The following is a 16,637-nucleotide window of genomic DNA, read 5'->3' as shown; positions in this document are numbered from 1 at the left end:
TTATTTTGTATGGGAAAATACAGTTTGTAAGGGCATGGAGCTAGACAGGTATGTACTTCAACACAACACCCCGAGGCCATCCTGTTTATAAACAAAGAAGGTATACTGCTGGAAGTGTACATTTCTTTACGGGGATGAATAAATGATCTATCTGGGGGACCATTACCCTCTTCATACAGCAGGGTCTCACAAATGTCTACGGGAAACACTGAATAAATACGTATTTTGACACCGATTTCGATTATCGCGGATCCCATTTGGGACCAAAAACCGAGAGCTCTTGCAAACTATGATGCATGATGAATCGAAAGTACACAATAGACAAGCCGCAACGCTCGAACGAGCACGTCGAAAGGGCGCTTTGCTTTCAGCGCATTCAGCAAGAATGCAACAGGCTTTGCGTTTGAGCGATGGTTCCCAAAAGCGCATTTCCAAGAAAGAAGAGGTTTGTTTTCCACATTTCCAGATTCGTCGGAGAGTCGAGTTAACCTAAGCAAACGCTATTGGCCAGAAACGGAGACGAGAACAGCTACTGGCTGGATGACGTGACGCCTACACCCACCCTGCCCTGTCCGGGACACGTGTAGCGGGGGCTTCGAGTGCCCCCCCCCCCCTGCAAGACTGGACTTGGCAACGTCAAATGCACGAGACAGCAGGTGTCATATGTTGCAAAGCGCTCCAATTTGCATTAAAGCACTGATTTAAGTACTGACAAGAATGCATGACACGATCTCTGCAAAAGTACTCGAGTACTGCACGCTCACATCGGTGTGGGGGTGGAGGGGGGATACACCGCGCTGATGCAACTCTTCTACATTTTACACCGTGCATACGAATACTCACAATCGCAGCGTTTTTATAACAAAATAAACTCAACTTGCTCCAAAAAAAAAACACCCGACGACGGCGACTTAGTGTCTTAACACAGATTCATTCGAACGATTCACTCACAGTAGAGGAGGAAAATTTCCTGAAGATCTGGCTTGCTGTCCACAACATACTGACGCGTTTGTGGTCGTAAAAATGAAGGATGAATGAAAAAAGAACAATTGCGTTAGCTGCCGGTAAAGGTAAGTGCTCCGAAACACAAAAAAGGAGCACCTTTAAACGTGTCGGTGAGAGAGGATTGGAGCTCTGCACAATATGCACTTGAGTGCGGTGTCGTTCACGGACGAAACAGCTTTACGGGGTGACTCTTGGAGGTGAAGGAAGGGGAGCCGGCTCCATACCGATTGAGAGCAGGTGTGGAAAATACTACAAAAACACCATGAAAATAGAACTAGAGTGATACAACAAAGATACTACAAATGTTCTACAAAAATACTGTCGCAGAAATACTGCAAAAATACTATGAAATTTAACTACAGCATGGGTGTCAAACTCATTTTAACTCGGGGGCCACATGATAGAACAAACATTCTGTCAGGGGCCGGACTAGTAGATTAAAGAGAAAGAACAAGAGAGATAAAGAAATAAGAGAAAGAGAGGGAAAATGAGAGAGGGCAGGAAAAAGAAAGAAAAGAGAGAGAGAGGGAGAGAGCGTGAAGAGCAAAAGAGATAAAAAGTCGTGAAAGAGGGTAAAAAGAAAGGGAGAGGAAGAAAGAAATCCAAAGAGAAATAGAAAGACAGAAGGGGAGAAAAGAGAAAAGAAAACGTGAAGGGTAGGAAGAGAGAAAGGGAAGAGAGAAAATGAAAAAAGGAAGTTAGAGCAATACAAGTTAAAAAGACACAGAGAGAGAAAGACAGAAAGAAAGAACAACAAAGGAAGAGAAAAAGAGAGACACAGAGAGTAAAAGAGACAGAGACAGAGAGTGGGAGAAAAGAGGAGGGAAAGAGAGAGAGAGAGAGAGAGAGAGAGAGAGAGAGAGAGAGAGAGAGAGAGAGAGAGAGAGAGAGAGAGAGAGAGAGAGAGAGAGAAATAAATACAAGTACAGTGTCTTTTTTTGAGGCACCTGGCTTTGGCAACATCAAGTTGACATATTTCAACCTGCAGCTTGTTTTTCTCTTGCGCTTCTCTGAGCGTCGTCTCGCGGGCCGGATTCAATCCCTTAGCGGGCCTGCTCTGGCCCACGGGCCGCCTGTTTGACACATGTGAACTACAGTAACCCTAAAAAAATACTGCAGATATGATAAAAAAAAAAAGATGCCATGGTAAAACTACAAAATAAAAGTACAGTAATACTGTAAAAATACTATAAAAATACTGTGAAAATACCACAAAAATACGACTAGAGTTATACTATAAAAATACCACAAACCACCACAAAAATATAACTAGAGTAATACAACAAAGAGACTACAAATATACTACAAAAATACTATCACAGAAATACTGCAAAAATGATATAAAAATACTACAGATACGATACAAAAACTATGCCACGGTAAAAATACCACAAAAATAAAATAAAAAAACTAATAAAAAATAAAGTAATCCTATAAAAATACGACTAGAGTACTACTATAAAAATACTACAAAAACACCATAAAAATAGAACTAGAGTGATACAACAAAGATACTACAAATGTTCTACAAAAATACTGTCGCAGAAATACTGCAAAAATACTATGAAATTTAACTACAGTAACCCTAAAAAAATACTGCAGATATGATAAAAAAAAAGATGCCATGGTAAAACTACAAAATAAAAGTACAGTAATACTGTAAAAATACTATAAAAATACTGTGAAAATACCACAAAAATACGACTAGAGTTATACTATAAAAATACCACAAACCACCACAAAAATATAACTAGAGTAATACAACAAAGAGACTACAAATATACTACAAAAATACTATCACAGAAATACTGCAAAAATGATATAAAAATACTACAGATACGATACAAAAACTATGCCACGGTAAAAATACCACAAAAATAAAATAAAAAAACTAATAAAAAATAAAGTAATCCTATAAAAATACGACTAGAGTACTACTATAAAAATACTACAAAAACACCATAAAAATAGAACTAGAGTGATACAACAAAGATACTACAAATGTTCTACAAAAATACTGTCGCAGAAATACTGCAAAAATACTATGAAATTTAACTACAGTAACCCTAAAAAAATACTGCAGATATGATAAAAAAAAAGATGCCATGGTAAAACTACAAAATAAAAGTACAGTAATACTGTAAAAATACTATAAAAATACTGTGAAAATACCACAAAAATACGACTAGAGTTATACTATAAAAATACCACAAACCACCACAAAAATATAACTAGAGTAATACAACAAAGAGACTACAAATATACTACAAAAATACTATCACAGAAATACTGCAAAAATGATATAAAAATACTACAGATACGATACAAAAACTATGCCACGGTAAAAATACCACAAAAATAAAATAAAAAAACTAATAAAAAATAAAGTAATCCTATAAAAATACGACTAGAGTACTACTATAAAAATACTACAAAAACACCATAAAAATAGAACTAGAGTGATACAACAAAGATACTACAAATGTTCTACAAAAATACTGTCGCAGAAATACTGCAAAAATACTATGAAATTTAACTACAGTAACCCTAAAAAAATACTGCAGATATGATAAAAAAAAGATGCCATGGTAAAACTACAAAATAAAAGTACAGTAATACTGTAAAAATACTATAAAAATACTGTGAAAATACCACAAAAATACGACTAGAGTTATACTATAAAAATACCACAAACCACCACAAAAATATAACTAGAGTAATACAACAAAGAGACTACAAATATACTACAAAAATACTATCACAGAAATACTGCAAAAATGATATAAAAATACTACAGATACGATACAAAAACTATGCCACGGTAAAAATACCACAAAAATAAAATAAAAAAACTAATAAAAAATAAAGTAATCCTATAAAAATACGACTAGAGTACTACTATAAAAATACTACAAAAACACCATAAAAATAGAACTAGAGTGATACAACAAAGATACTACAAATGTTCTACAAAAATACTGTCGCAGAAATACTGCAAAAATACTATGAAATTTAACTACAGTAACCCTAAAAAAATACTGCAGATATGATAAAAAAAAAGATGCCATGGTAAAACTACAAAATAAAAGTACAGTAATACTGTAAAAATACTATAAAAATACTGTGAAAATACCACAAAAATACGACTAGAGTTATACTATAAAAATACCACAAACCACCACAAAAATATAACTAGAGTAATACAACAAAGAGACTACAAATATACTACAAAAATACTATCACAGAAATACTGCAAAAATGATATAAAAATACTACAGATACAGTACAAAAACTATGCCACGGTAAAAATACCACAAAAATAAAATAAAAAAACTAATAAAAAATAAAGTAATCCTATAAAAATACGACTAGAGTAATACTATAAAAATACTACAAAAACACCATAAAAATAGAACTAGAGTGATACAACAAAGATACTACAAACTTTCTACAAAAATACTATCACAAAAATACTGCACACATACTATACAATTTAACTACAGTAATACTACAAAAATACTACAGATATGATACATAAATGATGTCAGTGTGGGAATATCACAAAAATACAAAATAAAAGTACAGCAATACTAGAAAAACACCTCTTTTTTCATTTTTCTTTTCTTTCTTCAAATCTTTGGTTTCCTTTTTCCTAGGCTTTTACTTCTTTTTATTTGTTCTCTCTCCTTTTTCCCTTTTTTCTTTTCCCTTTTCTTCCTTTGTTTCCTTTTCTGTCGATTTTCATTCCCCCTGTTGGCTTTTTTGTTTATTTATCTTTTTTCTTTTATTTTTCTCGCATTTATTTTCTCATTTTTGTCTACCCCTACCCCTTTTTCTCGTCATTTCGTGTATAATATTACATAATAATCGGTAAAACACGGAGTAAAGCAGGAAAATCAATCTGAAGAGCCATTTGCGACCCAAACTCTCGACTCCTTTTAGTGAGCCGAGCTGAAAAAGCCGGGTCCACAAAAAGAGCCGGAATTCCCATCACTGGCCGAAAAGCGTACATTACGTGTGCGTGCGCGACCTCGCAGTTGTTGCGTGTCTACGGCCACGCGCATTTTTTTCCTTTCTGGTTTAATTTACATTTTTAATCTCTATTTTGTGATTCAAGAATGTTTAGCTTATCTGTGAGTGTCGCCATAATAGAAGACATTTCGCTTGTTGACTATTCATATGAGTTGCCATGCGCAGGAAAGACACGCCCACAATTCTTCCGTAGCTCATTAATATTAACTAGGTCATGTGACATCTTACGTTGCCGAACGGTATTTATAAAAATATGCAAATAATGTTCATAGAATGTTGAAGTGAAATAGATTATGTGTTAAAACGTCCCAATGAGTTCAAAGAGCCCTTATGCTTTATTTTCCACTGCACTAGAATCCCTTCTTTTATCTTTCGTTTATCAGAGCTGTTCGGGGCGGGACAAACTAGGTTTGAGGAATGGGGGCTGGTGGGGAGTGCTGGTTTTTTATTTTTTATTTTTTGTTAGTGTAGCATGAAAGTGAAAGGAATAAGAAAATAAAAGTACAGTAATACTGTAAAAATACTATAAAAATACTGTGAAAATACCACAAAAATACGACTAGAGTTATACTATAAAGATACCACAGAACACCACAAAAATATAAATAGAGTAATACAACAAAGATACTACAAATATACTACAAAAATACTGTCACAGAAATACTGCACACATACTATAAAAATAATGTTCATAGGAAGTTGAAGTGAAATAGTTTATGTGTTAACAAGGTCCCAATGAGTTCAAAGAGCCCTTATGCTTTATTTTCCACTGCACTGGAATCACTACTTTTATCTTTCGTTTATCAGAGCTGTTCGGGGCGGGACAAACTAGGTTTGAGGAATGGGGGCTGGGGGTGAGTGCTGGCGAGTGACGTTATGCCCTTCCCTGTGGGTTTTTTATTTTTTATTTTTTTGTTAGTGTAGCATGAAAGGGAAAGGAATAAGAGGCTTTCTTCAAGTACTGTCCAAACGCTAACCCAACAAAAATGAAAAAAGAAGAGTTTATTTAAGAGTTTGTAAGAAATGCACGGCAATCATGAGCAGTCTAAGACTGCAGTCAGGACTTTAAGCCATGAGATGGCAGCAGAGAGTAACAAAGTTTCAAATTCACTACGGCTTTTTTTTTCCTTTTACTTTAAGTGATTTAGGAGTGTCACTTTTTTTCTGTTGTTTTTTTTCTCGTTTTTTGTCTTTGTTCCTGCTTGTTTCTTTCTTTTCATTCTTTTTTCCCTTTTTATGTTATTTTTCTTTGTTCTTTTTCCTTTTTTCCTTCTTTTGTATATTTTTGTATTGCTTTTGACTTTGTTTAATTGCTTTCATTCTTCTTTTTTCCTCTTTCTCTCTTTTTTCATTTCTTTCTTTTAAATCTTTACTTTATTTTTTTTCTAGCTTTTTACTTCTTTTTCTTTGTTCTCTCTCTTTTTTCCTCCGTTTTCTTCTTTTGTTTCCTTTTCCCTAGATTTTTACCTCCCTTTGGGTTTTTTGTTTATTTTTCTTTTTTTTCTTTCGTTCCATGTATTCCGTTACTCCCCAAGAATGCACAAAATTTTGCCATTTTATTCATATATTTTGTCTTTTATTTGAATATTTGGTATTGGAGTAATCCAAAAGTCATTGAAAGTAATCAAGTTAAAGTAACCCTACTCAATCCTGTATATGATGTATAGAAAACTACATCTTGTAATAGTTCAGACAGATGTAGAGTGGATACGCTTTGTTTTAGTGAACTTATTAGCGCATGGTCTCGACGCATTGTAATGTACTTTTGCAGTTATCACCATCCGGAGAATAACGCATCCGCTGTGGTCACTGTCCTTCTTTGGTGGTTTAGCCTGGTGTCTTATCGATGACACTCCAGTGTCAATAGTTCAATGACTCCTGCAACGCCAGCTGACGGACAAATAAACACATGGCAGGTATGTATGTATATACATTTGTTTGATAAAAAAATCATATTTTTCCATAAAAGAACATTGTTAAGCAGTACCTCTTGTGCGCTTTTAAACGATACTATTACCGGTGTCTGAAACTCATGAGAAAAGTTGCCTGCCCCATTTTTTACAACTTGAAACACAAGAAGACAACTCATCATAAAAACAAAAAAAACATTGTTGCAAAGTATTAAGGATTGATAATCAGAATATATAACAGAACCAAAAAATTAAGTTTATTAGAAATCTACTTATAACATTCATTGCATGTACCGTATTTTCCGCACTATAAGGCGCACCTAAAAGCCTTTATTTATTTCAAAAGCTGACCATGCGCCTTATAATACAGTGCGCCTTATATATGGATCAATATTAAGTCGCAAAATCTTGCAACTTAAGCAAGCAGCCGCCGACTCTATTTTCCCCCTAACGCCAAGTAGTCCGCGGTGTATGCTGGGATTTATTTACCGGCGTTTCATTGGCTAATCAATGTGTCAATCATCATTTGAATCGATCACTATTGGCTAAAGTTATTCGGAGGTCAAGAGGAGGATCCTTTTTATCATTTACAGGCTGGCACAGGCTGAAGCGGCAAAACAAAGCCTGCAATTGGCTGAAAAAGATGAATGTGTTTAGCACGTGGTTGACGGCATACAGAAAGCATTTTTTTACTATTCTGTCTTTGTAAATATTTTATTCTCCTGGATTTACTAAACTCACGGATATAAGAGGACCACGGCTGCACATTGTTATGAACACAACGACTTCGGTGAGCTACTCCGGCTATATATATTATCCCTGTATCTTGTTTCAGACTGAACTCGATGTTTCTGTGATAAGCGGTGCAGATAATGGATGGAATGGAGTGTCTATTTTTAAATTCAACTCAATTCCAAGTGTTTATTGTCATATGCACAGTAAAGTTGCGAGCGAAAAAGAAAATAGAAACTAAGGAATGGTTGGCATTTCTTGAATCCCAAGACTTTAACCTTCCGAATGATATTTGAAACGATGCATTTGAGTGACATCGTACGGACACCGCATCCGCACGTGTTCTCGACACGTATTTGCGTCTTTGCAAGCTTTGGGAATGTTAAGGGGGTAATCAGTTGGACTGAACTATCTGTCCACGTTCCCATTGTAGCGCCTTATAATCCGGTGCGCCTTATCTATGGAAGATATAGGACCAAAAACTATTTTTGGGGGGTGCGCCCTATAACCCGGTGCGCCCTATAGTGCAGAAAGTACGGTATATGACATGGCTGTTTTCCATCTGCCATCAGTATGTACCTGTATTGACTCATCTTCATTCATGCAATGTTTGCTACAAGCCACCTGAACTCCTCTTTCCACCATGCTTTTAAAGTACGTTTACGTTTTGTAGCGTCATCCATTTTGTCAGCTTCTTTTGAACATTTCTTCCGGGGCTGAGGTTTTGGCTTGATTCCTAAGCACTTCTCCATTTTTCTTGGGTTCTCTGTGCGTCCACTTTGGAAAATGATATGCAAATGCACGACCTTATAATGCACTGGTGTCAAAGAGGCGGCCCGCGGGCCAAATCAGGCCCGCTGAGGGATTGAGTCCGGCCCGCGAGACAACACTCAGAGAAGCGCATGAGAAAAACTAGCTGCAGGTTGAAGTATGTCAACTTGATGTTGCCAAAGCCAGGTGCCTTGAACAAAGACACTGTACTTGTATTTGTTTCTCTCTCTCTCTCTCTCTCTCTCTCTCTCTCTCTCTCTCTCTCTCTCTCTCTTTCTCGCTCTCTCGATCTCTCGCTCTCTCTCTCTCAAGCTGCAGGTTGACATATGTCAACTTAATTTTGCCAAATAAAGGTGCCTCGGACAAAGACACTGTACTTGTATTTTTCTCTCTCTCTCTCTCTCTCTCTCTCTCTCTCTCTCTCTCTCTCTCTCTCTCTCTTCCACCCCTTTTCTCCCTCTCTGTCTCTGTCTCTTTCACTCTCTGTGTCTCTCTTTTTCTCTTCCTTTGTTGCTCTTTGTCTCTTTCTCTCTTTGTGTCTTTTTACCTGTTTTGCTCTAACTTCCTATTTTTCTCTTCTCTTTCTCTCTTAATACCCTTCGCGCTTTATTTTTTCTTTTTTCTCCTTCTGTCTTTCTATTTCTCTTTGTATTTCTTTCTTCCTCTCCCTTTCTTTTCCCCCTCTCTCACGACTTTTTATCCCTTTGTTTCTCACGCTCTCTCCCTCTCTCTCTTTTTCTTTCTTTGTCCCGCCTCTCTCCTTTTCCCTCCCTCTTTCTCTTATTTCTTTATCTCTCCTTTTCTTTCTCTTGAATCTACTAGTCCGGCCCCCGAGAGAATGTTTGTTCTATCATGTGGCCCCCGAGAGTTTGACACCCATGTTATAATCCTTGGGAAAGTCCGGAAGCACGAAGTCATTGTGTGACCATCCTTCTTAAGTGTACTTTATATCATGTCTGACCAGCAGTCTGTGACAAAGAGATTGATACAACACATACAAATTGGTAAAGACTACCAAATGTGCAAAACGCAGAAGACTGAAACATGCAACAACAGCGTAAAGCTCTTTGGAATCCAGTAAATGAAGAAGAAAATATAAAAAAATAGGATTTCAAAACTGCCCTGCGATTGGCTGGCAACCAGTTCAGGGTGTCCCCTGCCCACTGCCCGAAGATTGCTGTGATGGGCTCCAGCACCCCTGCGACCCTAATGAGGATAAGCGGTGCAGCCAATGAGATGAGATGAGATGAGGATTTCAAAACGTGTAATTTGAAGGCAACCGAAAAAAGGATCCAGGGTATTGGAATATAATTCAAATGTGTTGAAAAATTTTGGTTTTTGGTTCAGTATTTTGCCTGTGGAGCAAAATATATTGAAATCATGTTAGACTTGACTAAAAATTGCTTCAAAAATCCGAGATCAAATCATTCAAATTGATCTAATTTAGAATTATATTGATGGTGAAGGATTTTATACATTTGACTATAAAGGATTTTATACGATCAAATACAAATTACCATATTTTCCGCACTATAAGGCGCACCTAAAAGCCTTTATTTTCTTCGAAAGCTGACCATGCGCCTTATAATACAGTGCGCCTTATATATGGATCAATATTAAGTCGCAAGCGGACCAAGGCAAGCAGCCGCCGACTCGATTTTCCCCCAAAGGCGAAGTCGTCCGTGGTGTATGCTGGGATTTATATACCGGCGTTTCATTTCCTAACCAATGTGTCAATCATCATTTGAATCAGTCACTATTGGCTAAAGTTATTCGGAGGTAAAGGGGGCGGATCCTTTTTATCATTTACAGGCTCGGATAGGCTAAAGGGGCGAAACAAAGCCTGCGATTGGCCGAAAAAGATGAATGTGAATCACACATTGGGTTGCACTACGGCATAGAGAAAACATTTTTTTACTATTCTGTATTTGTAAATTTTGACTCTCCTGGATTTACTACACTCACGGTTGTAAGAAGACCACGGTTACGTATCATTATTGAAGGTGATGGCTGCAAGAGAACTTAGGTGAGCTATGCGGCTTTATATTTTCCCGGTATCTTGTTTTAGAACGATCTTGATGTTTCTGTGATGAGTCTATTTTGAAACTCAATTCAATTCAAAGTGTTTATTGTCGTATGCACAGTAAAGAACCCCGTTTCCCTGCACAATCAAATTCTTACTTTGCTGTCCACACAGTTGCCAGCCAAAAATAAAATGGAAACTAAGAAATGTTTGGCATTTCTTGAATCCCAAGACTTTAACCTTCCGAATGATATTTGGAACGATGCGTTTGAGTGATTGGTGACATCGTACAGACACTGTTTCCGTACATGTCTGAGACACGCTTTGGGAATATTAAGGGGGTAATAAGTTTGACTGAACTATCTGACAGTTTTGTCGACATTCCCATTGTAGCGCCTTATAATCCGGTGCGCCTTATGTATGTCAAAAATAGGACCAAAAACTTTTGGGGGGTGCGCCCTATAACCCGGTGCGCCTTATAGTGCGGAAAATACGGTACATTTAATGCAAAAGATATTCACTGGCTGGGCTGTGGTGCGATGTCAGGGCACCCTGGTGGAAAATGTTGTTTACAGGAACGGCAGGAACTGGACGTAAGGCTGATAGGATAATCAGCACATCCAGACGTAGAAAGGCCCTGATGATGTAGAAATGCTCATTATTGTTTCGAGTATTCCAGACATCGCGACGCTCTTCGACGAGATGGTGAATCCCAGGGGGGCTTCCTTGGCACGCCCATGGGAGGAGTCGGCATGAGGAGAAGATGGCCAATAGGAGAGAGCTTAAGGACTTGAGAAATAGGCTTCCCACAGACGCCATCGACACTAATTCGTCCGTTTTCGATGGAGTCCACTTTGTTAAATTGTTAGGGAAAATAAATCTGCAATTCATAAAATAAGTCATTTGTTTTCAACCTGAAAGACAATGAATAGACCGCAATACCGTATACTATGTCATTGCATGCTAAGCACACCAATGTACTTAGAAAGTGGACGGACACACAGGTTTTGCAAAAAACGGATGAGCTGTTTTCGAAGGGGACTAACAGGTGGGAACGGGACGTTCTCCCAGGCAGAAATCAAAGTCGAGGTTGGAATTTCCCATCTTTTGTTTGTAGACGGCGTCAAACTTTTCATTCATCGACACAGTGAAGATGTCTTTCCACAGACCGACACGACCTGCAGTGAGCAGAAACAGTCACGTCAGAGTTATTTGTAGAGCCCTTAGAGGACTGCAATGACCAGACTATGGCAAACTACAGACTATTAGGGCAAGGAAAAACTCAAAAACCTCAGGATGTCACGGTTGCCATGGCGCCCAAGTGGCCCCGCCCGTGTGGCGCCAACTGCGGGTCATTAACAGATCGGCTTTACGTCTTTTTAAGCTCAGTGCGCTCTCTCTTACTTCTGCCCCGCAAGAGTCGGGTTTCGACTCTGTCCTGTTCCTGTTGGTATTTCCTGTCCGGTATTGTTCCTGTTTGTTTTATCCTGGTCAATTTCGGTTTCCAGTTTTAGTTGCGTCTATTTTAGTCCTGTTTGTCATTTTCGCCAGTTTTCGTTCCCCTTCAGTTGTCCTGTTTATTTTCGATATCCTGATTCATTATCTATCCTGTCTGTCCCGTCCTGTCCGGTATCGACCCCATCCGTCCGATATCTGCTCGGGCAATTGGAATCGATCTCGTCGGTCTCTGGCTTCCTGTCTTTCCACGCCAGACCGCTGCCTAATGTGCATGACTCCCCATTTCCCGTAAAATAAAAGGCTTGTGTGAGAATGTCACGCGTTTGGGTCCTGATCATGTTCTAGTTCATTACACATTTACCATTTAACGGTGTGATTTCCAATTGTATTCATTATTTTCCATCTTTATCGTTATCCCATAAGACTGAGATTTAAGACCAGGTCGACCAAAACCCTCACAATTGCAGTGTCGGCTTCTCCTGTAACTGGTATCCGTGGAAACCAGTACTATCTGTTTCATATAGGGCACAGGTGTCAAACATGCGGCCCGTGGGCCAGATCAGGCCCGCTAAGGGATTGAATCCGGCCCGCGAGACAACATTCAGAGAAGCACAAGAGAAAAACAAGCTGCAGGTTGAAATATGTCAACTTGATGTTGCCAAAGCCAGGTGCCTCGAACAAAGACACTGTACTTTCATTTAACTCTCTCTCTCTCTCTGTCTCTCTCTGTCTCTGTGTCTGTCTCTGTGTCTGTCTCTGTGTCTGTCTCTGTGTCTGTCTCTGTGTCTGTCTCTGTCTCTGTCTGTCTCTGTCTCTGTCTCTGTCTCTGTCTGTCTCTGTCTGTCTGTCTCTGTCTGTCTCTCTCTCTGTCTGTCTGTCTCTTTCTCTCTGTCTGTCTGTCTCTTTCTGTCTGTCTGTCTCTGTCTCTGTCTGTCTCTCTCTCTCCCCTTTTCTCCCACTCTGTCTCTTTCACTCTCCGTGTCTCTCTTTTTCTCTTCCATTGTTGCTCTTTTTCTCTTTCTCTCTCTCTCCCCTTTTCTCTCACTCTGTCTCTTTCACTCTCCGTGTCTCTCTTTTTCTCTTCCATTGTTGCTCTTTGTCTCTTCCTCTCTCTGTGTCTTTTTAACTTCTTTTGCTCTAACTTCCCTTTTTCCTTTCTCTCTTTTCTCTTTCTCTCTTCCTACCCCTCGTGCTTTCTTTTATCTTTTCTCTCCTTCTGTCTTTCTATTTCTCTTTGAATTTCTTTCTTCCTCCCCCTTTCTTTTCCCCCTCTCTCACGACTTTTTATCTTTTGTTTCTCACGCCCTCTCCCTCTCTCTCCTTTTGTCCCGCCTTCTCTCCTTTTCCCTCCCTCTTTCTCTTAGTACTTCATCTCTTTTTCTTTCTCTTAAATCTACTAGTCCGGCCCCCGACAGAATGTTTGTTCTGTCGTGTGGCCCCCGAGTTAAAATGAGTTTGACACCCCTATATTATAGGGGAACAAACACCCCCCCATAAAAATGGCCAGGAGAGAGATGGGAACCGGCGGTGTCATGATTACCAATGCGAAGCACCATTTGGCGCCAACTGCCTCGGACGCTGATTGGCTCCCTGTCACTATTTAAACCCACTCCTTTCTGTCACCTGTTTTCAGTCCATCTGTGAACCTCAGTGAACACTAGGCAAGCCTTTTTTGACCCTGACTCCCACCTGTTTTTGCTCCCGTCTGTCCTCCGGCTTCGACCCGTTTTTGATCCTGACCACATCTTCTACTCTCTTCTCCTGGCTTACGACTCGTTTCCGACCCAACCACGTTTTTCCTCTCCTGTCCCGGCTACTGACCCGCACCCAGCGATCACCGAATCGTGGGTGCAACCCCTTTCCTTTATTCGAATAAAACTGTGAGAAACGTAACGCAATTGAGTCCTGTTTCCGTTACGGTCTTGACATGCGGGCTGTACTTGCCCAAGACACACCACAGCCGGGAAGGGGACAGTGAACCGTGAACAAAAACAGACGGTGAGATACTGAAATTCCCACAGAGACACAAAAATACAATAGAAAATTGAGCAAATTGATAAGTCAACAATGGTGTGTTTGTATGGGCAGCGCGGCGGTGCAGTGGTTAGCGCGTGTGCAGCACAGTTCTGAGGTCATAGGTTCGAATCCAGCTACCGGACTTCCTGTGCGGAGTTTGTATGTTCTCCCCGTGCTTGCGTGGGTTTCCTCCGGGCACTCCGGTTTCCTCCCACATTCCAAAGACATGCATTTCAGGTGGATTGGCTGGTCCAAATTGTCCTTAGGTGTGACTGAGCGAGTGAGTTGTCTGTCCCTGTGTGCCCTGCGATTGGCTGGCAACCAGTTCAGGGTGTCCCCCTGCCCACTGCCTGAAGTTAGCTGGGATGGGCTCCAGCACCCCCGCGTCCCTACTGAGGATAAGCGGAGATGAGATGAATGAATAAGTCAACAATGGTGTGTTTGTCTTAATAATGCTCACCCCTGCAAATGGACAGCGCCTCGGAACTACAGCACTGTTCAATGAGCTGGTTGCAGCTTTCCACCATAGCTCCATGCTGAACTTTGTCACAAGATACACCCAGGAACCAGGCTAACTGCTCAACCAATGCCCCGAGATCCTAAGAAAAGTCAGAAGAATAAAGAAAAATTGACAAATGAATAGCAAGCAGCCTTGCTTTTCATATTAGATCGCTTTACATCAGGGGTCTCCAATGTGGTCCCCAAGGCATGAGACCGATAGTCCACAAGTACCTTGAGGGTAAGTTGAAAAGAACTTTGAAGAGAGAGTTCAACAGGGCGTGAAACCGTCTATTTAAGATCAGTGTTCTCACTTTTCCTTTGTCAGTCCGTCAATGAACCTCTGCCCCGCAAGACATGGGTTCTGACTCGGTTCTGTTCCTGTTGGCATTTCCTGTCCGGTATTGTTCCCGTTTATTTTTGTCCTGCTTAATATCAGTTTCCAGTTATGTTCCTGTCTATTTTTGTCCTGTTTATTATTCTCCCCAGTTTTCGTTCCCGTCTAGTTTCTCCTGTTTAATTTCAAAATCCTGTTTCATTATCAATCCTGTCTGTCCTGTCCTGTCTTGTATTGACCCCACCTGTCCGATATCAACTCGGGCAATTGGAATCCATTTCGTTAGTCTCAGCCTTCCTGTCTTTCCACGCCAGACCGCTGCCTAACATGCATGACTCCCCATTTCCCGTAAAATAAAAGATTGTGTGAGAAACATCACGCATTTGGGTCCTGATCCTGTTCCGGTTCATGACAGTTATGGTAGTCCAAGATGAATTGACTGTCTAACAACTGTGTCGTCTGAATATTCGAAGTTTTGCTGGGTGATATTCGGCAGCAGACATAACAACCTGGTAATAACATAGTAAAAACATAATAATGGCATGACAAGTTGTCCTTCTCAAAATGAATATTAAACTGGGAGCCCTTCTGCCAATCAGTAACAAAAAACAGCAGTCACCTTAAAAAATCGAGCAAAAATATAAACAATAAAAAAAGAAAGTTGGAAAAGTAATTAATGTCACGGTTGCCATGGCGCCCAATTGGCCCCGCCCATGTGGCGCCAGCTGCTGCTCATTAACAGATTGGCTTTCCGTCTATTTAAGCTGAGTTCTCTCACTCTTCCTTTGTCAGTCCGTCAACGAACCTCTGCCCTGCAAGACATGGGTTCTGACTCAATACTGTTTGTATTTCCTGTCCGGTATTGTTCCCGTTTATTTTTGTCCTGATTAATATCAGTTTCCAGTTCGTTCCCGTTCAGTTTGTCCTGTTTATTATTTTCTACAGTTTTTGTTCCCGTCTAGTTTCTCCTGTTTATTTTCAATATCCTGATTCGTTATCTATCCCGTCCTGTCCGGTATCGACCCCCTCTGTCCGATATCAACTCGGGCAATTGGAATCCATCTCGTCGGTCTCTGGCTTCCTGTCTTTCCACGCCAGACTGTTGACTAACGTGCATGACTCCCCATATGAGAACGTCACGCGATTGGGTCCTGATCCTGTTCTGGTTCCTGACATTTTCATCAGTAGGTCTGCATCAAAGCTTGTAAAACACATGCTGGAGTGGAAAAATAATGTTTTTTTTACTGTGGTAATCTTGTGTTAATAAACAATACAACCACGTCTCCATTATTTTTAAAACATCAGTGACAATCTGTAAAGCAGTTTAGATAATAATGTCCTTGTACCTTGTACATGTCCTCATATTTCAAGAAGAGAACATTGGAATCCATACGATGTTCCCAGAATCCCAAAACATGTTCAAACCAGGAGCCGTATCCAACTGCGGAGGCAAAGCCGAAGTGAGTATGAGAAGAAAACAGAATATGGACCAAAACAAACTTTATTTCCGTGCTCACGCTTGTCGTTCATGAAGCGCTGGCAGAATTCCTGGAAGGTTCCTCGGTAGCTCATCGTCCTGAGAGATCGATGGAACTCGAAGTAGGACACCACAAGGTCTTTGGGGTTACGAGCCATGTAGATGATCTAGTGGGAAAACACATAAAAGGAATTGATATTTGTGTCATAATTTATATCAAAAGTGAGTATACCCCTCACATTTCTGTAGAGATTTCATTAATAGTGTATAGTAGAACAACACTGAAGAAACATTACGTTGACACAATCAAAGGTAGTCTGTGTAAAGCTATAAAAACAGTGTACATTTATTCTAACCCTCAAAAAACTCAAAATATGG

At 39.8% G+C, this 16,637-nt stretch overlaps 2 protein-coding genes across 3 annotated transcripts in view; both read right to left on the bottom strand.

Annotated features, from left to right (window-relative positions):
* Positions 1-1,146, bottom strand: part of aldh1l2 (aldehyde dehydrogenase 1 family, member L2) — a 54,865-nt gene extending 53,719 nt beyond the window's left edge. The window contains exon 1 of the mRNA XM_088347075.1: positions 952-1,146. Within this exon, the coding sequence (XP_088203201.1) occupies positions 952-999 (48 nt within the window). The 5' untranslated portion in view covers positions 1,000-1,146. The remainder of the gene's footprint in view (positions 1-951) is intronic.
* A 9,415-nt stretch (positions 1,147-10,561) lies between these two features.
* Positions 10,562-16,637, bottom strand: part of sult4a1 (sulfotransferase family 4A, member 1) — a 13,704-nt gene continuing 7,628 nt past the window's right edge. For both annotated transcript variants that reach the window (XM_088348407.1, XM_088348408.1), the window contains 4 exons: positions 16,300-16,426; positions 16,129-16,223; positions 14,408-14,546; positions 10,562-11,651 (listed from right to left, as the gene is read on the bottom strand). In XM_088348407.1, the coding sequence (XP_088204533.1) occupies positions 11,515-11,651; positions 14,408-14,546; positions 16,129-16,223; positions 16,300-16,426 (498 nt within the window). In that variant the 3' untranslated portion in view covers positions 10,562-11,514. The remainder of the gene's footprint in view (positions 11,652-14,407; positions 14,547-16,128; positions 16,224-16,299; positions 16,427-16,637) is intronic.

Source organism: Urocampus carinirostris, chromosome 11, assembly GCF_059441175.1.
Source record: "Urocampus carinirostris isolate Australia breed hairy pipefish chromosome 11, RoL_Ucar_1.0, whole genome shotgun sequence".
Lineage (NCBI taxonomy): Eukaryota > Metazoa > Chordata > Actinopteri > Syngnathiformes > Syngnathidae > Urocampus > Urocampus carinirostris.
The sequence above is the reverse complement of the archived record's forward strand: the minus strand, read 5'-3'. Positions and strand labels throughout refer to the sequence as shown.